The sequence below is a fragment of the Oryza glaberrima genome, chromosome 8 (assembly GCF_000147395.1).
Source record: "Oryza glaberrima chromosome 8, OglaRS2, whole genome shotgun sequence".
In the NCBI taxonomy this organism is placed as follows: Eukaryota; Viridiplantae; Streptophyta; class Magnoliopsida; order Poales; family Poaceae; genus Oryza; species Oryza glaberrima.
The window spans coordinates 2,551,917-2,575,370 of NC_068333.1; the positions used below are offsets into that span (position 1 = coordinate 2,551,917).

Genomic DNA, 23,454 nt, shown 5'->3' on the forward strand with positions numbered 1-23,454 from the left:
TTTTGGGATATGGTCAAACTCAAACCATGATGATATATATGAAAACTTTAACTCACTCATATTTTTTTGAGATAATGAACTCACTCGTATAAAAAAAATGCAATGTAAAATGGTGTACAATTAGAGGGTGACATGTGGGGCATGGGGGCAACACGTCGGTGATACATTGGATTTTTTTTGTGTGTTTTTTAACATAGTCAATTATGGGGTTGAAGAAAGGTAGCTTGATAGCATCCTAGAAGGGAAAAAGATGATTGAGAAGATACTTAAAACGAAGTAAGTTTAGCATATGATTAATTAATTATTATTATTTTAAATTTGAAAATAGATTGATATGATTTGTTAAAGCAACTTTTCTATATAACTTTAGTATAGTTTTACATGGTCCCAATATTTTAGTTGTAGGAATTCAATAATAAATCATCTCTTAGAAAGATGAATATTTTCACACTTCAAATTTTATTTAGGGTTCCAAAGATATTTTTAGATGGATTTTTTAGGTGATACTCTAAAACTAGGCATTTTTCAATTAACGGTCAAGGGCGATATAAATTAACATAGGGCTTGTCCACATTTATGTCATTTTAGACAATAGTATTTAAAAAATAAAAAAACATATGAATGTATTTATTTTATTATCGAACATTGGTAACACCCACATAAATTTGGTAACATCACAATAAAATCTGGCAGCCTCCAAATGTAACAAAAATTTGGTAGCCTATATGTGGGTACCAAGCTAAACACATCCAAAAAAGAAACCCTACCAAAACTTGACAATATTACCAATTACTAAAATTTTTGTTATTCCAAATTTCGAAAAAGGTTATTTTGTAGCAAGCTAAATATCCCATAATTTCATGTTTAAGTACCATCCAAGTATCCGATGAAAATATATTTTGAAATTTGGTTGTGTTTCTTTTACTCGAACGCATATACTTGCCAAATTTGTAACCAATCATGTATTTGGCACTGAAGCCCTAACTAAGTCTACGTAATGGCATGCTAGATTTAGTTTAGTTGCACATGCATTTGATTAAGCCATGTCTGATATTTGGAATAAAATAATCTAACTTTCAGGAGCCAATTCGTCTCAATTTGTAAAACTTCGTTTTCGAAGGAGAGCCAAGTCTCGCTTTCAATTGCAACTAAATGATAAAAGCAATCTGCTAAAAGTAGCTAGTTTGCCTGACAAGTAAACCAAACATTAGAAATTTAGGAATGTGAAGAATGTAAACATGTATTGTTAGGTTGAGTGCTAAGGGTATGTACAATGGTGTCTAATAGCGGGCTCTCTTCGTTGTCATGCATAGGGGTGGGCATTCGGTCTAACCGAAAATTTTGGTCTCGGTCTTCGGTTTTTCGGTCTTTGAAAAGTGAAGACCGAATTTCAGTGAAAAAATATCAGGACCGACAAATTCGGTCTCGGTCTTTTCAGTCTCGGTCTCGGTCTTGACCGAAATTCAACAACATTTTCATATATGCAAAGAAATAATGGAAATTTTCAACACAAAAATCACAAAAAAAAAATCGTAAGCACTTATGAGTAAAGACTCTTATTAGGTTGCATGCCTAGAAGAAATAGGGATGTAAAAATTAGATTTTAATCCTATTAAATATAGTGGATTGTAGGTTGTATTTAGACATTTTTTGATAATTCGGTTTTTTCGGTCTATTCGGTTACCTGAGGAGACTAACCGAATTGACCGAACAAAATTCGGTCTTTCACTACCTAGGACCGAATTGATTACCGAATTTCTCGGTCTCGGTCTCGATCTTTTCGATTCGGTCTTTTTCTGCCCACCCCTAGTCATGCTCATGTAAGTAAATTTGGTGATGTGGAAGAAAGAGAGGGAAGAAAAGAGAAACATCGTTCCTACGCATGACAACTGCTTAGAGTCGACTCTTAGCATTTATTAACGGAAAGTTTGCTGCATGATGGTGTATAAAAGGAAAGAAGTATAGTAAAAAAATATTTAGTGCATTAATGATTTACAAATCTTATTGTCTCTACTATTTAGGATGGTAGTCTCTAGTGACATTAATTAATATAGAGAGCTCATATTAGGGCATGTTCAATGGTAGAGACGAGTATGGTCTCTTAAACAATACAAGATTATTAAGAGACCATGTCTTTACAATAGTTGAGACGACAAAGGCTCTAGTCATTAACTCAAAAAGTATTCCTTTTATTAATATTCTTTCTATTTTTTTATCCTCATGCAACCATATTTCCATATTATAGTGATTAAGAGTCGTTGTCATGCATAACAATGATGTTTTGTCTCTGCCCTTTATCTTTCTTCCATGTCAACAAGTATTCCTAATTAGCAACGCTAAAAGACCACTATTGACAACCATTATACATGCCCTTAGACTCTACCTTTATACATGCCTAAAAAAGGCTAATTCAAAGTAGGAGTAGTAATAAAGCACAAAGCACAATAATTATGAACACTAATCCACACACTCCATTGATTCAAGTACACACATGATCCACAAACTTTCCGTTCCAACAAACGTAATTTTACCGGTTCATCCCCACCGCTTTCCAATCCCCCCCCCCCCCCCCAAAAAAAAAAAGGTCCCACCCTACCTTATCCCAATCCGCAAGCATCCTCTCTCACCGACATGCGGGTCCATCCCCACGTGCCGCGTATGACGTCGGCTTCCCCTTCCGTTCCGTTCCGTCGCCGCAAGCCCAAGCCACGCACTTCCACGTGGGCCCCACACGGCCCGTGCCCCTCACGCCCGGCCCACGACGCACCCCCTCTGCCACGTGGGCCCCACGCGACCTATGCCCCTCTCTCACTGCGCGTGGGGCCCACACGTAGCGTTCCGAGCGCTGCCAGCTGGGGCCCGCCACGACCCGTTTACCTCACTGCGCGTGGGACCCACGCGGGTCACTGCCAGTGGGGCCCACACGCCTCTCCTGTCCGCGACGCAACCCGTCTCTCTCTGTAAGGAGAGGGAAAAAAATACAAGGCAGAAAGGGGGAAAAAAAAGGAAAGGAAAGAGAAAAAAAACGCAAGGCGAGAGAGGGAGGGAGAGGGGTCGGAGGCAGCGGCGCGGGCGAGGCGAGGTGAGAGCGAGCGATAGAAATACGAGAGCGGGAGGAGAGGCGAGGAGAGAGAGACACAGATAAGCTCAGCCCTAACCCTAGCTCCCCGCCTCGCCGCCGCCGCCGCCGCCGCCGCCGCACCGCTCCCCGGGGAGCGGGACTTCGCCGCCGCGGCGCCTAGGTGGGTATCTCCCCTCCTCTCTCTCTCTATCCCGCTCCTTGCTTCCTTGTTTGCCTCGCGTTGGGTTGGGAAGGGCTCGTGATCGGGGCGGGGGTCTCCTCCCTAGGGCTTGCGGCGGTGGGGGCGATGTGGGGATGGTGCGGTGGATCGGGGTGGGGAGGGGGATGAACGGGCGGTTTCGTCTTGTCCGGGCGGCCGATCTGAGGGGGGAGCGGTGGTTTGGTTGGTTGGTCTCGTCCGTCGTGTTGATTGCGGTATTGATGTCACAAAGGGAGGAAACCCCGTCCTGAGCTGGAATTGGCTGTGTTTGTGGCGGGTGCATCGGTGTGGATGACTCAAAGGGGTGATTGCGTGGGTTGGGATGCGATGGGAACTCTGTTCTGGAGATGGTTTACTTTGAAGCAGGAATTCTGTTGATTAGATTTGCGCATAGATTGCTTTGGTTGATCCATTATAGTGCACTTGTGCATTGTGCTGGAACGGTGGAATGCTATCTTCAGGTTGCTTACATGAGTTTACTTTGTTTGCAGGTGTGGTTGACTCAGCATATTTGTTCCGTCTGCCAGCCGCTGCCCCTAGGGATCGATGGCTGTTGTCGATCCTGTTATGTTTGACAACGACGACGAGGAAGGTCCGATCTCCTTCAAGAGGTCGAGCACCTCTGTGAAGAACAGGCCCACCCCCACAAAGCAGGAGGGCTCATCAGGGAATGCCGGACCTATTAGGAGCCCCAAGGCTGTTGCTTCCAATCAACAGAAGAATGGGCTGACTGGTGTTTCGAGGTCTTTGCAACAGAGGCCGCAGTCAAGCAGTCCAAACCCTCGACCTTTGGGATCAGGTCAGCCGAACAGTTCCAAAGAACATAGTAGCCATAATAGTAACTCAGTGGATAAGAGTAAATTGAAAAGACCTTTCGTGGAAGATAAGTCGGATGACTCAGAAGATGACCATAAGCCAATCGGATTAAGGAGAAAGGTCGAGGATAGAAATTTGAAGAAACCTGCCGTAGGAAGTGGGACAGCAAATGATTCAGATGATGATAAACCATTGAGTCTCAAGATAAACTCAACAAAAACGCCTTCGAGTAGTGCAAATAAGGCTATTGTACTGAAAACTACACCTAAAATTGAGCAACCTGGTGATGATTCAGAGGACGATAAACCACTGGCCAGCAGGTTGCCAACTAATGCTGCTCTGAAAAGGGGAGGTAATGTTTCTGATGATTCAGAGGATGAGAAGCCATTGGCTGCCCGATTTTCGAAAGTTACTGGCAATGCATCTGCAAGTATCTCAAGTTCAAAGGACAAGGTCCTGTCTGCAAGTATAAAAGCAAGTTCTTCCAGCAAGATGTCTAACAATGACGCGAGCACATCACGAAATTCAATTAAAAGGCCAATTGACAATAATAATCAAACAAGTTCAGCTCTCAAGAAGGCGAGGCCTTCAGATGTTTCTGCGTCTGCAAGTGTCAAAAGAGAACCCAAGGCGGATGACAATGACAATGTACCTCTTTCACAAAGACTGAAAATGGGTGAGTCTTCAAAAAGCAAGCCACCTGCAAAGAATATCGTAAAGAAGAGTCCTTCATCTTTAAAGAAGGACAACAAGAAAATGAAAATGAAAATGAAAACAAAGAAAACAATGAAAAATTCTCAGTTCTCAAAGACAATGAAGGTCCCTCCTGGATCTGGTGGTGGACAGAAATGGACTACCTTGGTGCACAGTGGTGTTATTTTCCCCCCTCCGTACAAGCCTCATGGTGTCAAGATGCTTTACAACGGGCAACCTGTTGATCTGACGCCAGAACAAGAAGAGGTGAGATATATAACATTAGCTGATTTTTACTTTACTTTTCATCTTTTGATTTGTACCATGAGTGACATTTTAATCAGGTTCTTCTGAATCCATATCTTGCTACAAGATAATTGTTCCTCTACTAATTATCTCTGTTACAGGTTGCCACCATGTTTGCTGTGATGAAAGACACTGATTATGCATCCAAGCAAACATTCATTGACAACTTCTTCACTGATTGGAGAAAAATTCTTGGTAAAAACCATGTCATCAAGAAATTTGAGCTTTGTGATTTCACCCCGATCTATGAATGGCACCTAAGAGAGAAGGAGAAGAAGAAGCAGATGACATCCGAGGTACTGCATGTTTTGTTTTGACTTATTCAGCAGAATGAATTTAGTTTTTGTGCTGGTAATCTATAAAAAGTTGTCTACGGAAGTGATCAATCTTTAAAATTCTTCTTCTGCAGGAGAAGAAAGCATTGAAGGAAGAGAAATTGAAACAAGAGGAGAAGTACATGTGGGCTATTGTAGATGGTGTTAAAGAGAAGGTATTTTTCTTTGTGCTGCAAAAATGTAGTTACAGAAAGTTATGGCTAGTAATTGTAGATATTTCTCTTGTTCCCCATTCTTCTGTTATTGTTAGGTAAATGTTTTTTTTATTATAATCTAGCAATTGTTTTGTTTTACCCTAGTGTTCAATTTTGTGAATAATTTTGCACCAGATGTCAACAATGCATACCATGTGTTATACTTAGTTTGCTTCATGACATGTAATGTTGCCTCGATGTTCTTATTTTTTTTTAACATACATGACAGCTGTGTCATCTTCTATCTGCTGTGCATACTAGGTTCATTTCGCATAAAATTACTCTGGGTTAAAGCACTTTGTTCCTTTCAGGTTGGCAATTTCAGAGTAGAACCACCTGGCTTGTTCAGGGGGCGCGGAGAGCATCCGAAGGTATATATATGGATACATATACTCGTCGTGCTGTTTTAAGTAAGCGACATCATTTTGATGCTTTTTTATTACATCGTTTTAGATGGGAAAACTGAAGCGCCGCATTAAACCAAGCGATATTACAATAAATATTGGAAAAGGGGCTCCGATCCCCGAATGTCCCATACCTGGAGAAAGGTACGCTGGAAATTTTCCCATTACCTTTGATGTGTAATTTATATTTGTGAAGGGGTTGCTAGTATGTGTTCACTCTTTATTTGGTCATGTGTACTGCAGTTGGAAAGAAGTCAAACACGACAACACAGTTACATGGTTGGCCTTTTGGAATGATCCAATAAGCCAAAAAGATTTCAAGTATGTTTTCTTGGCAGCAAGCAGTGCATTAAAGGGCCAAAGTGACAAAGAGAAGTATGAGAAGTCTCGAAAATTGAAGGTGAGAGGGTTCATTGTTTGTGTCATGGAGATGTTGAGTTTGCATGTACAAATAATTTTTTTCTGCTTGGTCATTGCAGCATCACGTACACAAAATTCGTGACACTTACACAAAGGATTTCAGAAGCAAAGATAAGACAAAGAAACAAATTGCAGTGGCAACATACCTTATAGATAAGTTAGCCCTTAGGGCAGGCAATGAGAAGGTACTTTCTAACCTGAGCTCTCTGACTGACATTTATGAATTGGGATATATTTCTTCTGCTATCGGTGCAGATTGCACAGTAATCTCCCCCACCAACCAACCAATAACAAAAAAAAAAAAGGAATATGTGCCTTCTGTTCCGACATCTCTTCTGAATGGATATTTACACTATGCAACATAGCGTTTTGGTTCAAGACTGTATCTAGGATTAGCTGTGTGGCTGCTCATCATAATTTTGCATAATGGTCAACATAATGCGCATAGATTTTTGTTAGAATACAATCTTCAACAATGACATACATATAGTTTATTAAATAGCTTTGAATTACAGTGACATACATAGTTTGTATACTTAGCCACTACTTCAAATTCTTTTCAGGATGAAGATGAGGCTGAAACTGTTGGTTGTTGTACACTGAAGGTTGATAATGTTACTTGTGTTCCTCCAAATAAACTGCAGGTATTGGTCTTCATTATTAATAAATTCTGCATGTGTAACTTGATTTAGATGATATCTGATGTTCCATAACCTTTACAGTTCGACTTCCTTGGTAAAGATTCTATAAGATACTTCAATACTGTAGAGGTTGAACTGCTTGTATACAAGGCAATTGAGGAATTCCGTGCTGGTAACTCTCTGCCCTGCAACTCTTTCTTTCCCTCCAATCCTCACCTTGCACTAGTGGAATCACTTCTGTTTTCTTAATCTTTATTCTAGGCAAGAAACCAGGACAAGATCTCTTTGACAAACTTGATACAACCAGGCTAAATGCTCATCTAAAGGACTTGATGCCTGGGCTTACCGCAAAAGTGTTCCGTACATATAATGCTTCAATCACCTTGGATGATATTGTAAGTTCAGATAGAACTTCACATCTTTTTCTTAAACTTTCACTGCTGTATGAAGTGATTGATTGAAGTTTGTCATGGTTTAAGACATTTTAGTAGTATATATGTTGTTCCGTTCTGTTTACTTGAAGCTCAAGTGTGTAACGTGTTATTTCACAATAGTTGTTTTCTAAACGTATGTCTATTGGTGCTGATTTTACAGTTGCACAAAGAAACAGAAGATGGAACTCTTCTTGAAAAAATTGCGGTTTATCAACGAGCCAACAAAGAGGTCTATTGTGTTTCTCTTTAAGAAATAGAAAAAACTTATATTTGACCTGTTTTGATCTCAACCATACTTCTTGTTTACTCAGGTTGCTATAATCTGTAACCATCAGCGTAGTGTCTCAAAATCACATGATTCCCAGATGACTAGATTGAATGAGAAGATTGATGAATTGAAGGTTGAATTTCTACTGCAAATGATTAGCCCAACATTGTACCATTTCATTCTTTTGTCCTTTTCTGGTAAACTCTCTTGTTTTTTTTCTTTTCTCCAGGCCCAAAGGGATGAATTGAAGGCAGACTTGAGCAAAGTAAGGAAAGGAAAGAATCTAGGCAATGACAAAGATGGGAAACCAAAAAGAAATTTGGCCCCTGAAGCGTAATAATCTCAATCACAGATAGATCTTTATTTTGTATATATACAAAAAAACAATGTTGAGAAATCTCACCAAATTTGCTTGCAGGTTTGAAAAGAAGATATCTCAGATTGAAACCAAGATAGAGAAGATGGAGATGGATAAGAAGATTAAAGAGGATTTAAAGACAGTGGCACTAGGAACTTCAAAGATCAATTACCTTGATCCCAGAATTACTGTTGCATGGTGCAAACGCCATGAAGTACCCATCGAGAAGGTAACAGTGCTTTAGGACAACTCTATTTTTCTTTCCATATGAATTGGCCTATGCAAAGTTGACAGGCACATCCTCATTGTTCTTATCGAGATTACACTTCATTTTATATTGGGGGTGGGATTCTGTTCAACTAAACTATAACTGTGCATACAAAAAAACATTTGATTTGAAATCCGGGATATTTGAAATGATAATAGTCTATCGTCATTGCATCCTGAACAAAGTAAAATTTTCATTTGGCATATGATCAAATCAAATGATTGAACCGATTACATTAACTGACAGTACTGTTCGCCTTGACAGATTTTCAACAAATCACTCATTGCGAAATTTTCGTGGGCAATGGACGTCGACCCAGATTTCAGATTTTAAGAGGGTATAAGAGCATTGGCTACTGGTCATCCGGCCTGTAGTAAAGTTGATCCAGCTTCCAGTCCTTGTCCCGGACACTAATTTGCAGCTAGGAAAGGAAGAGCTCGGTGTTTGTTTTTGAAGTCCCCTGCTCCTGGAAAGAAGGAAGCACCCGGCATTCTCATTGTAGGCTTTTTTTTTTTCTTTTACTACTTGTTGGTGCCTTTGCCATCGGTCCTCAAGTTCTGTATGCATTTGGGCTGAGGAATTTTAGCTCGCTGAGAACGAATGGACATTCATTTTATACCGAATTAATCTCAAATATAAAATGAGGTTTCGTTTGGTTGCGGAAGGGAACATTGTTTGCGTATGTACTTGCGAACTGGTAATGGAAGAAGTGCTGAGGTGTAAATTTTGATCAAAGATATTTTTCCTGATCCTTTCATGTTATGTTAGTACATAATCCATGATAACGTTTGAGGGCAATTTATAGTGCTCAAGGCTGGCAAATCCTAGTCGATGGAATGGAGCACTGTTATGATATTCAAATTTTTGGTATGACTACTCTCGGGTAGTCGGGTGCAACAACGCAATCCAACGTACACCTGAGCACTTGTAAAACAATGTGACGACCTTTTGTTTCAAGAAGACAGAGAAGCACGGGGGACGGGCTAGAATTATTTGGAGCAATAAAAACCATCCAAGGAAATCATCGGTTGGGCTCCAGCTTTGTTAAGATGCACATCTCTCTTGAAGTCGGAGCAACGAATAGACTACACTAATTCTGCTTGTATTAATAATCATCTTGTTACATCCTATTAAATTCTTCTATGTTAAATTATAAATTTATATACTACTATGTATATATTATCTCTTCTCTATCTCTATCTCTCTCTACTACTTAAAAAATCTTCATCCGTAAAAAAAAAAAAAAGTCCAACTCCCTCTCAGGTCGGACTCCCGTCAAAACAAAAAAAATAGCGAAAAAAAAAGTTTGAGTCCGAGATCCCAGGGACACTCCTCTCGGTTTCAATCTATACCGTGATATCCCATACATCTTGGTGAAAAAAATTGATGTGCCGGATTGAAGATCTATTTGCAAAAACGGAACCTACCGGTCGAGAGCATTCCATTTTTATATGATTTTAATTTTTGGGTTTGTACTTTTCTATGTGAGTCCCTATAATTTTTATATTTACATTTGAGTTCCTATAATCTTGCAATAAGATACTTGAGATCTTTTTTTAAGAAAAAATAATAAAAGGGAGAGAACAAGGGCATAAAGGTGCATATAAAAAGAAAAAGAAAAACTGCAAAAAAAAGGGAAAAAAGGGAAAAAAAAAAAGAAAAACAATAACAATAAAATTTTGTTTCCCCTAAGTGGCGAAAAAAATCGTAGATCCGATTCCTATAAAAGGCAAAAAAAAGTGGTGAAAAATAAAGGCCAGATCCGATTCCTTTAAAAACGGAAAAATAAAGTCTGATTCCTATAAAGGCGAAAAAAATCTAAAAAAACATCGAAAAAAATTCGTCCGATTCCCTAAGAAAGTGGCGAAAAAATGGTTCGTAAAAAATAAAAAATGCATGTGAGAAAAAAATGGAAAGGGCGAAACAAATTCCAATTTCTTATCAGTATATATCTCTTCTCTATCTCTAATCTAATCTAACTATTTAAAAAGAGAAAATGCACGAGAAAAATAAAAACGGTTCAAAAAAATGCGTGAGAAAAAAGCACAAAAAATGCTAAAAAGGTTTTCCATCTTCCATAAAAAAATGTGCGAGAAATATTATTTCCATCGTCGGTAATTTTTTTTAAAAAAAAACATGCAAGGAAAAAAATGTAAGAAAAAATGCGCCATTTCTAAAAAATTATTTGAAAAAACCGCGCAAGAAAAAAACACCGTCTATTAAAAATAAGTCGCTCTGAAAAAATTGTTAAAAAAAAGGCTAAATTGATGGACGCTTGAGTCGGATAGGATCCATCGATTTTTTGCCATCTATTACACAGCTTTTATTTCGTCATATATTCTCATCTATTGGAAAAAAAAGCAAAAAAAGAACATTAAAAAAAAAGCAAAAAACGCGTGAGGAAAGAAAAGCAAAAAGGGAGAAAAATATGGTTTTCGTCGTCAGTAAAAAAAATAAAAAAAAACATGCTAAGAAGAAACTGTTAGAAGGAAATGCGCCGTTTATAAAAAAACAAGCCGCTCATTAAAATACAAACATTATCATTGACATAATTATGCATAAAAACGTATATTATCATTAGAATTTATTCACCCGTTGCAACGCACGGACATTTTTGCTAGTATATATAAAAAATCCAAAAGTTGGGTATGTAACCTTAGTTCATCTCGCTCTAGAGATGCAACTAATCCAACTACACGAATAAAACCCGCTCGTTACTTCATTTCCCACATGATAATTTAAAAAAAAATAAATTAAAAGTAGGATAAGCGAAGGAAATAAATCCCGCACGATAATTTTAGAAAGAAAATAAATTAGAAGTGGGATAAGGGGAGGAAAAATAATCCCATTTACCAGCTTCTCTTGCATCCCTGTCTCACTCCCTTTTTCTTTAGGGGCAAAATAAATTAAAAGTAGGATAAGTGTCAGAAATAAATCCTGCATGGTAATTTTGGAAAAAAAATAAATTAGAAGTGAGATAAGCGGAGGGGAAAAAAATCCCGTTTACCCGCTCCACTTGCATCCCTGTCTCACTCCCTTTTTATTTGTGTGAGAAAAAAATCACATGAGATAATAAATAGGAAAAATATACTTGGACTCCCTCAACTATTGCCCGAGTATGATTCATATCCTTCAACCACAAAACCGGGTATATTGACTCCTTAAACTATCAAAACCGGTGCAAACAATGCCCCTTGGTGGTTTTGGCTGACGTGGTGCCTACGTGGCGGTCTTGACCGAGTCTTTGTCCAACGTGGCGCTTACGTGGCATTAGAATAAAAACAAAAAAAAACATGTGGGACCATATGCCATTCACACAAAAAGTGAGACCCACTGACATGTGGGACCCACATGTCATCCTCCCCTCTCTCTCTTCTCTCTCCCTCCCTTATCTCTCTCTCATGGTGGCAGTGGCCAATGGGGATGAGGCGGAGGGGAGCGGTGGCGGCGGTGACGACGGTGGGGAGCGACGGCGGTGGCGGTGGGGACGAGACGGAGGGGAGCGGCGACGGCAGCGGTCGGGAGGAGGAGGAGAAGGCGGAAGAGGTGGTTTACGGGGACGATTGTGGCGGAGGAGAGCAGAGGAGGAGGAGGAGGAGGAGGAGGGCGTGCTTCGTGCTTCGGGGAGGAGCTCGTGCCGCTGCCGCCGCGCTAGCCAGCCGCCGGCGACGCTGACTCTGACCCCCCACGGGGGCGGCTCCCCTTTCATACCCCTTCCTCCCTCCTAGTGGCTGCGGGCCATAGCCGCGTTCTCCACCGCCACCAACGCTCCCCTCCGCCTCGTCCCCATCGGCCACTGCCACTGCCACCGCCGCCGCTCCTGAGTCCCGAGAAAGAGAGAGAGATAGGAGGAAGAAGGGAAGGAGATGAGGATGACATGTGGTCCCTCATGTCAGTGAGTCCCACTTTTTTTTGTGTGAATGACATATGGGTCCCACATTTTTTTTGTTTTTATTCTAATGCCACGTAAGCGCCACAGTTTTTAATTTTGTTTTTGTTCTAATGCCACGTAAGCGCCACGTTGGATAAAGACTCGGTCAAGACCGTCACGTCAGCCAAAACCACTTCCAAAACCACCGAGAGATATTGTTTATTTGTTTGCACCGGGTTTGATAGTTGGAAGTTGGAGGACATGAATCATACTCGGGTGATAGTTGAGGGAGTCAGAGTATACTTTTTCCTAATAAATAAAGCTATATGGGCCTTTCACCCTAACCCGGCCCATAATAATATGGTTTGGTCCTATCTCATACCCAACACCCAACCCAACCCAACCCAACTCCTCCTCCTCCTCCTCCTCCGCCTTCTCGCGCTCTTCTAGGGTTTTGCCTCCTCCCGATCCGGCTGCCGCGCTTCCATCTCCGGCGGTCCGGTCTATCCTCTCCGCTCCTTGCGCCTGCGCCGATCTCCATCTCGCTACCAGGGGAGGGGGAGAGGCGCTCGCCGCCGTCGTCCTGCTGCTTCTTGGTGAGCATCCGCATCCTCTTTTCTCATTCATCTCCCTCTCTCTCTCCAACCCACCCGCTTTTGTGTCCAATTTGCTTGCCTGCGTTAACCGTAGCTTCTCTTCTAGATCTGGGAGAAGCTGATTTTCTCTTAATTTGATAGCCTTAAACCTTAATAATAGGACTAGAAGTTTTGTTTTTATTTGCCCCTCAAAAATGTTTGGGGATCCCGTCCACTGGGTGCTAATCCTGCCTCTTGCGTCTGCAGATTCTTCGGAGCTAAGGCGGGGAGGGTTCTGCGGCCAGTATGGTAGAATATTTTTTTTAGTTTTTTTTGTTCAACTGCTCGTTGATTTCTTCTCTTCCCACTTCATTTTTTTTTTGTTCTGTTAGTTTGTGTTGATTTTTATTTTTTGTTCTGTTGATTTGGTTGCTGTGCAGCTGTTCTTCTCCTACTTCAAGGAGCTCGTGGGGAAGGAGGTGACGGTGGAGCTCAAGAACGACCTGGCCATCCGCGGCACGCTCCACTCCGTCGACCAATACCTCAACATCAAGCTCGAGAACACTCGGGTTGTCGACCAGGACAAGTACCCGCACATGGTATGCGATGCGATGCGATGCTGCTCTGGTTATCTATCTATCTGTCTGCCTCTGTCCTGGTGAAATATGCATAGCAATCAGCCGCTTGTTTGCATGGGTACTTCTGTAGATATATTGACTCTGCAGCAAACACAGTGTTTCTTGGTTCTTTACGGTGGTCTTCTGTAGATATATTGACTCTGTATGCTTTGTTCTCTGTTCAAGATAGATTTAGGAAGTTTTCATGGTTTTGTACTTCAATATGCATGTGCGTTTGTGCATTTGCTATGGTTTTTCAGTTGATTAATTATTCACTTCTTTTTACCGTGTTTACACATTTTTCTATTCCAAATTAGCTTGAACAACACACATGTACATGTGGCAACTCAGTCAATTTGATAAGGTCAAAATGGTCAAATAGGACTATAACATTTTTTGTAATGACTATTATGTACTACCTCCGTCTCGAAATGTAACTACTTTTGGCTGTGAATGTGGACAAGTACTTGTCCAGAGTCATAACCAAAAGTAGCTATATTTTGACTTAGTAGTATTGAAGAACTTCAAGGGGCTATTCATTAAAATGTAGTTCATGGAGGTGGGGTTGCACTGCCTTCTTTCAAAAGGATTTATACATAGATATTGGTTCATGCACGGTGCTAACCCCGGGCTTGTCAGAATACTATCCTCTGAAGGAGCCCCAATGCCTGTGCTACATCTTCTGTGCCATTCAGTGTTGCAGATCATGATGCTTCTTGTGATTGGTCTGTGTCAGATTAATGGATACATTCAAAATCACCTCATTCTACATGATTTCAGATTTCTTCTCTTCTGTTTGCATAGCATGTACTTGTCATCTGTTGATTTATTAATCTGTTAAAGGAGTACCTTTAGCATGATCCTTACATGTTTAGTTAGTGCTGAATGCTGTATCACAATTCAGAATGGTTGCACGTCTGACATGTAGTTGCATAAGTAAAAGAAGTACGATATGGATATGGATCAGGTAACACTCTCCGTTAGTAACTAGGATCCCCGTCAGTTGGCCAAGAGCTGACTATATCCAAAAATTGATTTGTGGGTAAACTTTTATGTCTTCTTAGCAACTTAAAAGCCAATGTTGAAAAAGAAACTAAGTTGAAAATACCCTAAAATCAACTCCAAAAAAAAAGTTCTAAAATTCAAATTATGGCAGCAGCTGATTCTTCTTTGGGCATACAGTGAGGCCCAAAATGTCAGTTATAGGATCCCAGTATCCCACAACCAAGAGTATGCATAAGGAAGATAATAATAACCATCTTTATAAACCATAGTAGATATTACTCTTCATTAGATCACTTGTTACTCTCTGTTGTTTTGGGCATGGGCCAGGCCCATGCAGCAGTTTAGGCATGATAATTTAGGAATAGTCAAATAAAGATAGGAGAGTATCTAGTTAGGAAAGAGATGATGTTTATTAGAAAGTTATAGATAGATATTGGATTGGTTTCTGTAGTACTAGAGATGAGTTCCTTGGATGTCAAGTCTATCCTCCTATATATAAAGGGACCCCATATACCCTATAATCAATTAATATCTGAAGTTAGCCCTAAGCCTTAGAGTTCTAATCGATGAGTCTTTTAGCTCAGCAGGGAGAAGTCCTGCCGCTGCTATTAGAGGGTGAGTGCCCTATTCCCTGGTCTTCAGACCCTTACCCTAGCCAATCCATGACACAGTGGTGTGTTGACTCCAATCAATGGTTCTGTAGTAAATGTCCTGAAGTAGTCACCAGCTAATGATAAAAGGCGGTATGTCTAAATGTTTGTAGAACAAACTTTGGGCTACATTGACATGAATTTAGGAATTAACGGGGAGTAGATCATATAGTGGTATACCTAGTTCGTGACATGCCTTACTGATGCAGAATTAGGAGCTTAAGATGCACTGGTAATTCCAGTGCAAATACTGTTGTAACCATATATCATTGTACTGCCTTTTCCTTTGCCTGTGACATATAATTTTGGGCAAGCACATTACTTGACAGGGACAACCAGTATCCGTACCTAGATATTTATTTGGCCTTCAGTTCCATCCAATGATATTGTATGAAGGGTGTACTTTTGTACTGCATAGGTTACTAAAGATTGCTTGTTAGTTGTTACAAGTACATGATGCCTGAAGTAATCCCAAAGGAAAGCAAAGCTATAGATCAATGTTATATACTGTGTTTTGTAGGTCATGATAGTGATGGAAAGATTCATATCCTTTTGTTATCTTTGCTTGCTGAAACAATCTTCATACTCATTGCTTTACCACTTGCACCTGTTAATTTCTATTGTTAAAAATACAACAACGCACCTGTGTTCACTGTTCTATATGGAAGAACTACATTAATCAAGCACTAACACTTTACAAAGAATTCATTTGAGCATGCTGACTCAAGCTTTCGCTCTGGCAGCTATCCGTGCGAAACTGCTTCATCAGGGGATCGGTGGTGCGGTACGTGCTGCTTCCCCAGGATGGCGTCGACATTGACATCCTCCATGATGCCACCAGGAGGGAGGCTCGCGGAGGCTGATGATCCACACCGTATTTTCGCCCTCGGAGGAGCCCTAAATCTGATGTATGGGGGACATGTATGGAGTATGGTGTGACAGACAGCAATATTGACAGGGAGTTAAAAAAAGTCTGTAGCAATTCCTCCTGATACTTGCAGTGACAAAACTATCCAAAGATTGCATTTGGCGATGCCATATGCTGCTTCCCTTTCTTGTGTACTCCAATCAATGTTTGTTAGATCAACGGTGCCCATTGGTTAGTTGAGATGTTTTTTCAGGCCATGTTCCTGAGAACAGGCTGCCCATTTGCATGTCCCAGTTCAGCAGATTGTTGTTGACCGGTCAATGATCAATGACTAGAAATTATTAGGCAGAATTTGGATGAATGCGACTTGACGTTAAAGCGTCGCAACTTTTTTCCAACTTAAAATCTGAAAACGACTGTGAACCTACTTATTCGAGAGCTCAGGAATTCGTATAATACTATATTGGAATAGTGTGTTTTTGCAACAATATGAGTAGTTGCTTTTGATCTTAAAGCTTGCGACGAAAAACACTCAAATTAAAGTAGTACTATAGAGTTAAGTGATCATCGTGACAATGAAACAAAATTCATCATCATTTGCAAGCCTCGCGTGCAAGCATGCCTTTGTACGGTTGGTGACGTCAGCGTATACCTCTTTATTCGTGCAATGTGATTAATTACTGGTAACGAACAACGTTGATGTGTACTGTAATAATCCTATGTTATTGGTCCTAAGCACATAGAGATGCTAACGCGTCAGAAAGTTCAGTTAACTAGTTAATTCGAGTAATGTGTACACCCTGCTCATATCATGGTTCTCGATATTTTTGTGTTAACCAAGAGAATAACAGTACACAACCCATTAAAATTAAACGAGTGTGATGCAACTATAATATCTTGGAGTCATCTCTATGTTCCATTTTTTTGGGAACAAAAAGCTAAGTGAAATTGGTTGGTTGTTAGTTCTTGCGAATGAATCTTATTCATGTGAAACAATAATCAAGTAACTTATATGTCATTTTTTTTCTAGAAAATGATAGACAAGAACGGTGAGAAAATAAGATTAATTAGCGTTGTTTCAATTTAAATGAGAATGAATGCGAAGTGAGCGTCACTCAACTGGTTAGGTTCCCTGTGGTGGAATCAACCCACTTGGATTTAAGTCTTAGACTTAACACGGGTATTCACATTTAGAGCTAATTATATTTTCAATGGTAGGCGACATATTCATCGATAGCGAGACTTCAGTGGTGACTTCGTGAATCTCAACATATGTCAGTCTAGTCTTTTAGAGGTGCTCATAGGGATAGGATGTGCGTGTGTGCGTTTATAGGGGTGAGTGTGCGTGTAGTGAGCGAATGTGTTTGTCTTTTGTTTCTAAAACAAAAAAAAAAAGAGAGAATGACTATGCCTAAACAACTAAACCACCAAATAGTTAAGATTTATCATGTACTCTCTCATCCCAAAATATAGAAGCCTAATATCTGATTAGACATTTCATAGTACTACGAATCTGGACAGGCCTCCTGTCCAAATTACTATCCCTCTCCTTCCCCAACCGATGCCTCCCCTCTCCACTTCTCCCAACTGATGCATGGACGAGCTCGGCAGTTCAGCGTGAGGGACTGGTGACAAGCTTAGCTGACACGCGAGTGGAGGTTGACGACAAGCACAACAACAACATTGGTCAGGGACGGTAGGATGAGTCGGCGAGCTTCTTCGACCCTGCTGCCTTCCCCATCGAGCCGACGTGCTTCTTCAGTGCAGATCGAGGTGGGCGAGAGGTTGCCGGCGGTGGCCCAGCAAGCTCCATTGACCCATCCCTGATCTCCATCGCTCACTGAAAAAAAAATCTCCATTTACCACCTCAACTCCCCGTTGGCACCCCTCTCCCCTCCCCTTCTTTACCACTCGACGACAAGGGCGAGATCCACAAGACGATGACAACATACTGCAAATGGGACGAGGGTTTGAGGCGGCCACCGTCGGGCTGTTGTTGCGGACGTATCGAGGCCATCGCCACCCCCATTGAGCTTGCACCCCTCCTCCTCGTCTGCGACCATGCCATTGCCGTCATCGGCTCGGCCCAAGTGCTCCACGAGGATAGCGCCTCATCGCCCTCCTCCCCTTGGCATGGAGGACAGGGATGGCGACGAGGTACCTATACTTCCTCTTCCTTCTCTAGTGGTGTGGCGACGAGGTACCTATACTTTCTCTTCCTTCTCTAGTGGTGTGGGGCATAACTATGGGCCAGACCTGCAAATTCTGACAAAAACGTGTGGCTCAACTTGGCTCTGTGTTCTTCACAGGACAACGAGAGAGCCTGACGTGGCATCGAATCCCCGATCTGGCTCACTCGGACCGAGATATTAAGCACACTGTAAAAACCCTTATATAGTGGTGTCTACATATGTGTCATCCAGGTAACCGAGAAAAAAAATATCAAGTGGTATGTTACTTTCCTAAAAGGAAAATCATGTGGTGCTTGTACCGAAGGAGTAGTACACAATCATGTCGATGATGCTCTAATGTATGATTCTTTGTTTCACTTGGGTCTAAAAGGCCCATGCAGCCGTGATGGATGCTGAGGGAACATCTGGTGCATCGATCGAAGGTGACATGATTTGATTGATATCATCCCAACACATACACCTATGCATTGTCCCCCCAACTCAGGCCCCATGTTACCTTACCTCTCTTCTCCTATCTTCTCACATATGCTTTGTTTCCTTTGATTTTTCAATGGGAGAACAACAGGGTTACCTTACCGCCGGGCTTACCGTGAGGGTATGGTAATATAAATACCACAGTAACCTCCTTAAATTCAAATAAATTTAAAAAATAATTTGAATTTTTGATAAATTTTGCACGGTTTTGTACGGTTTTTCGCGGTTACCGTGGTTACCGCGCGGTAACCGTGCTTACCGCCGGGGCGCGGTAACCCCGGCCCCGGCGGTTTGGGAAATCCTAGAGAACAACAGCTGAAACAAACAAAATCATGAGGGTCTCAGGTTGCATCAAGTGGTAAAGATACTGCTGAATGATGGTGTGCCTATGTTTTGTGCAGCAAGAAAGCAAGCAAAACAATGTCTTGATGGTATTTTTTTTTTCTCTTCTTTGAGTTGGTTGTGAGGAAAAACAATGTTTTAGTTTGGTGTTTGAGACTTCTCGAATACATTTGTATTTGCATTTATAGGAACTAGGGATAAAAACGTAGCGGATAATGCTCATACCATATTTGTCTTTATATTTTTTTGCTGAATAAGAAAACAAATATGGATAGCTCGAATACGGAAACAAATACGAATAAGAATCGAATATGATTGGACATGACTACTAAAATATTTTTTTCTTGGAACACGAAAACCAACTCAACTTCTAATAGAAACAAATATCAACATATATAATTAGCTCATTTTATATAAAATATAGTATAATTTATAAATATTTTTAAAAATTTAAATAATATTAATAGTGTGTACTAGTGTTAAGAGATGAACTACTATTAAAATCTAAAAAGGTATATTGAACATCATAGGGTTATAAAGAAATCGGGTATGTCTCACGGCTTCTGCGGATATTCGAATAGCACTGTTCACCGTATATCCGAATTATTATCCGTATCCAACGGAAACCCCGATACCATATCCGTATCCGTATCTAGGAGAAAATATCCGTATTCGTAACCGTATCCGAACTATCCGAGAATTATCCGATCCGAAAGGTATCCATATTCGTTTTTCTCCGGAGCGGACGGAAACTATCCGCTCCGTTTTCATCACTAATAGGAACCATCACCACTTAGCAACAGTAAGGTATTCTTTGCCTTCTTGTTTGCTGGAATTGTTTAGTTGATCTATGCTAAAAGAACATTTGCCTGTAATAACTAATAAGTGGTTATAATTTCTTTGAAGCAAAGACTGGTATTCGTTCTATTATATAAAAATAGTAAGGTCTCTTTTGGTACAAAGGAATTTTACAGGATTTATGGAGAAGCTAAAGTAATTCATATGAAAATTCTGTGAAATTACTGTGTTCAAGGAAATAGATTTTTCATGATGATAGAATCAAGAGAGCTACTGTTTTGAAATCAAAATTAAATGAGGCTGAAGTTGAACTCGATCAAGAAAATTACGGTAGCGGCGGATTCAATTTTAGGCTATCTTAAGAAGGATAATTATTCAAAACTGACATGGCTTCTCTAGTCATTTTCTTTCATGACATGTGAACCTAAGTCTACTTAATTCCTTTTTAACAAAGCTACATTAGCAGTTATCCGTACCATCCCCTAATTGATTAAGTCAACTGTGATCAGATCCAAGAACAAATAAAATAAGCGTAACTTGACCACTCACCTCTGCCTAACAGTAGTACCGTATCAGAGCAAGTTTAATAGTGTAGCCAACTACTGGCTCTAATTCATCTATAGCCAATCTCATAGCTCATTCATACAATAGTTAGACACTACACTATTAATACATGGTCCCACCTGTCATACACATAATGCGTCTTGGAATCCGTGCTACACTCTTCTCTCTTCTTATTTATCTCCTTAAAATATGTTTGCAGCTGGCTTATAGCCTGCTATTGTGCCTGCTCTTAATGATTTATTTTTACTATACCAAGTCCATGGCCCTGTTTGGATCCGGAGGGCTATTAAATAGCCCTCCGGAATCTTGCTATTTATGAGTATTAAACGTAGATTACTGACAAAACCCATTCCATAACCCTTAGGCTATTTTGCGAGACGAATCTAACGAGGTATATTAATCCATGATTTGATACAGTGATGCTACAGTAATCAGCTGCTAATCATGGATTAATATACATCATTAGATTCATCTCGCAAAATAGCCTAGGGGTTATGGAATCGGTTTTGTCGGTAATCTACGTTTAATACTCCTAAATAGCAAGATTCCAGAGGGCTATTTAATAGCTCGGAGGATCCAAACAAGGCCCATGTAAAATAGTCACATTTTTTTTCTCCAATTGAAAGCCTATAAACAAAGCATTATGCTGGCAAGAACAATAATGCTGTCCACACCAAGTTTCTCTTGCCACCCGTTACTGGTGTTACCGCAGTAATCCGACTTGTGATAACGCCTAGTAACCCAACTAAGTTTTTTTTAAAAAAAAAGTTGAAATAAACATTTATTTTTTTTCAGTTGTTCTCGATTTATTACGGTAATCAAGCTTACCGTCGAGATGTCGTAACCCCTTCCCAAGTGGTAAAGAGAACCCTGATCCACAAAACAATCATTGATAACCATTTATACACATATGTCTAGCTAGTTAATACTAACACCTAAGAAAATATGTATATTATCTCCTCACTAAAAAAAAAGAAAGTGTATATCTTCATACTAAATAAAGCACCGTACGCTATCAACCTATCACAAAAATCGAACATGCCATAGAGAATCAATCAATAAAGCACGACCAACCGTCGTGAAAATGATAGCTAAAAATGAGCTTTGACTAGCCACGGAAATGATATCAATCAACACACTATTGGGCTAAAATTGAAATACACTATTTCGCATTGTTTATACATTGGCAATCAACCTGCCACTACTGCATGTAAGTACAGTGCTAGATTGGGGATAGGCTGGTTTTCCATTGCATTCCTTGCAAAAAGAAAGAACCAAAGTGACAACAAGTTGGGTGCGCCTGGCGATGTTGGGTTTTCTCGTCCAAGCGTGGGGGCCACAGATCAACAAGATATTAAGCTACGTGGCACATCGCCAGCCATGGGATTTGTAATATTGCTATGCTCACCTCGCTTTTGACCTCATAATTTATTTTGGTTTTAGTCGAGTGCTTGGAAGACACATGTATGAACACATGGCATTACGCACGCACACCACACATATATATCAGTTAATGCATTTCCTTAACACATATCCTCGAGTGTGCCTTCTTAATATATATACCTCACGCTTGTCTTTCTTTTTCTTGATTACATAAAGAACACACCACACATCACTACGAGCGCATTCCCTAGGTAGTATGTACACATTAATGAGTACGTCTCCTTAATATACTTCAATAAGATAAAGAAAAGTGGCAAATCGTTTTCTCTATCTATTATATGAAAATGTGTGATGATATAATCTTGTATCATGAATTTTATGAGTTAGAAATTGATTGTATCATGCGTTTGTGTTATTTTTTTATGTTTAGTCTTGGACTCGCAATGTAGACAAATATGTTTGTATTCTCTTTAAGAGGGTGTAAGTTTTTATTGACATACAAAAGATATTTCTCAAATAGTCAATCTACCATTATAATATCTCTTCCTTGTATATTTTAGGTGTTTTAGTTTTGTCCTAACTTAAAAGTTCTCTAACTTTGGTTAGGATAGAGAAATATTTAACATCAACAATATCAAATAAATACACTACTGAGACATATTTCACGATGATTTAATAAAACTAAATTGATGTTGTAGAAGTTGGTGCATGTTTCTATAAATTTAGTCTTTGTTAGAAAAAAGTAACTTTAAGACAAAAACTAGGACACCTTAATTATAATAATATGGAGCAGAGGGAGTAAAAAAAAAGTGAATATGATACGGTCTAAAATAAGGGTGAATATCATACAACAAAGTGTCGTAAATTGTTTTCTTTCAGAAAAGTTGATGAACTTCAGTTGTATGAAATTATAATAACATTGTAAATGGAAAATCTGTGTAGCCTTAGGCATTTTATCCCTCACAAATTATATTTTAACATATGCCATGTGGGACCCATGGTGTTGGGCCACCTGTCAGTGACGGGTCGGTTGGGAAGACAACGATATGTGCTGCCACGTAAGCCTAGAAGAGAGGCTGGTTGGTCACGCGGGCCACACCGGGACAAGCACACGTGCCAACGTTGAGTGGGCCCCCACACCGTGATTTTGACCAATTATAATTGTCAATATATAAATTATACTAGTAGTTTTTTTAAAAAAAATTAATGGATGACGAGAAAGTTTATCTTGTAAGCAAACATTGCTTAGAAAGTGACTTGTATTAATTTGTTGCTCTATAGCAATTTCTGTACTAGGGCCCTTCAAAAGTTAATATTTGGATTTCTAGGAAAAATAACTATACCTGAAAATGCTATTAAGATTCTAAGAATATGGGTTTATTATTTCTCATTTGTATCAATCTATGCATCCATGACTCCAACTTTCCTGTATATGTCCCTTTAATTTTGAAACGGTTCTAAAAAGAATGGCATCCATGGTCAATTTGTTGTGTATATATATAATCTGAGTAAAATTCATGGCATTGCTATAAACATTTGCATCATTTTTTTATAGACCTTCCAAATTGAAGTGGAAATGTCCAACAGAAGGGACAAAAGGAAATAGTACCTAAGCAAGAATTATGGAGCTAGCATGAGTTGTGAAATTTTCTATGCATATATATGTTCATGTCATCATGTGCAGCTCATGTGCTTTT

General features: G+C 39.9%; 2 protein-coding genes and 1 non-coding gene across 3 annotated transcripts; all 3 read left to right on the plus strand.

Annotated features, from left to right (window-relative positions):
* The first annotated feature begins 3,029 nt into the window (after positions 1-3,029).
* On the plus strand, positions 3,030-9,157 carry LOC127782117 (DNA topoisomerase 1 beta-like). The gene is made up of 16 exons (XM_052309192.1): positions 3,030-3,242; positions 3,773-5,057; positions 5,198-5,392; positions 5,506-5,586; positions 5,937-5,996; positions 6,079-6,173; positions 6,273-6,429; positions 6,509-6,634; positions 7,013-7,093; positions 7,172-7,262; positions 7,352-7,485; positions 7,685-7,753; positions 7,836-7,925; positions 8,022-8,125; positions 8,211-8,379; positions 8,683-9,157. The coding sequence occupies exons 2-16, from the start codon at positions 3,828-3,830 to the stop codon at positions 8,749-8,751; spliced, it is 2,751 nt and encodes a 916-aa protein (XP_052165152.1). The 5' UTR covers positions 3,030-3,242; positions 3,773-3,827; the 3' UTR covers positions 8,752-9,157.
* A 3,539-nt stretch (positions 9,158-12,696) lies between these two features.
* LOC127783332 (sm-like protein LSM2) lies at positions 12,697-16,204 on the plus strand. The gene is made up of 4 exons (XM_052310587.1): positions 12,697-12,885; positions 13,132-13,173; positions 13,305-13,463; positions 15,880-16,204. Exons 2-4 carry the CDS (start codon positions 13,171-13,173, stop codon positions 15,997-15,999), a joined length of 282 nt encoding a protein of 93 aa, XP_052166547.1. The 5' UTR covers positions 12,697-12,885; positions 13,132-13,170; the 3' UTR covers positions 16,000-16,204.
* Positions 14,092-14,233, plus strand: LOC127783449 (small nucleolar RNA snoR134). Its single transcript, XR_008019349.1, has one exon. It is a non-coding gene; the product is annotated as a small nucleolar RNA snoR134 (small nucleolar RNA).
* Positions 16,205-23,454: the final 7,250 nt, after the last annotated feature.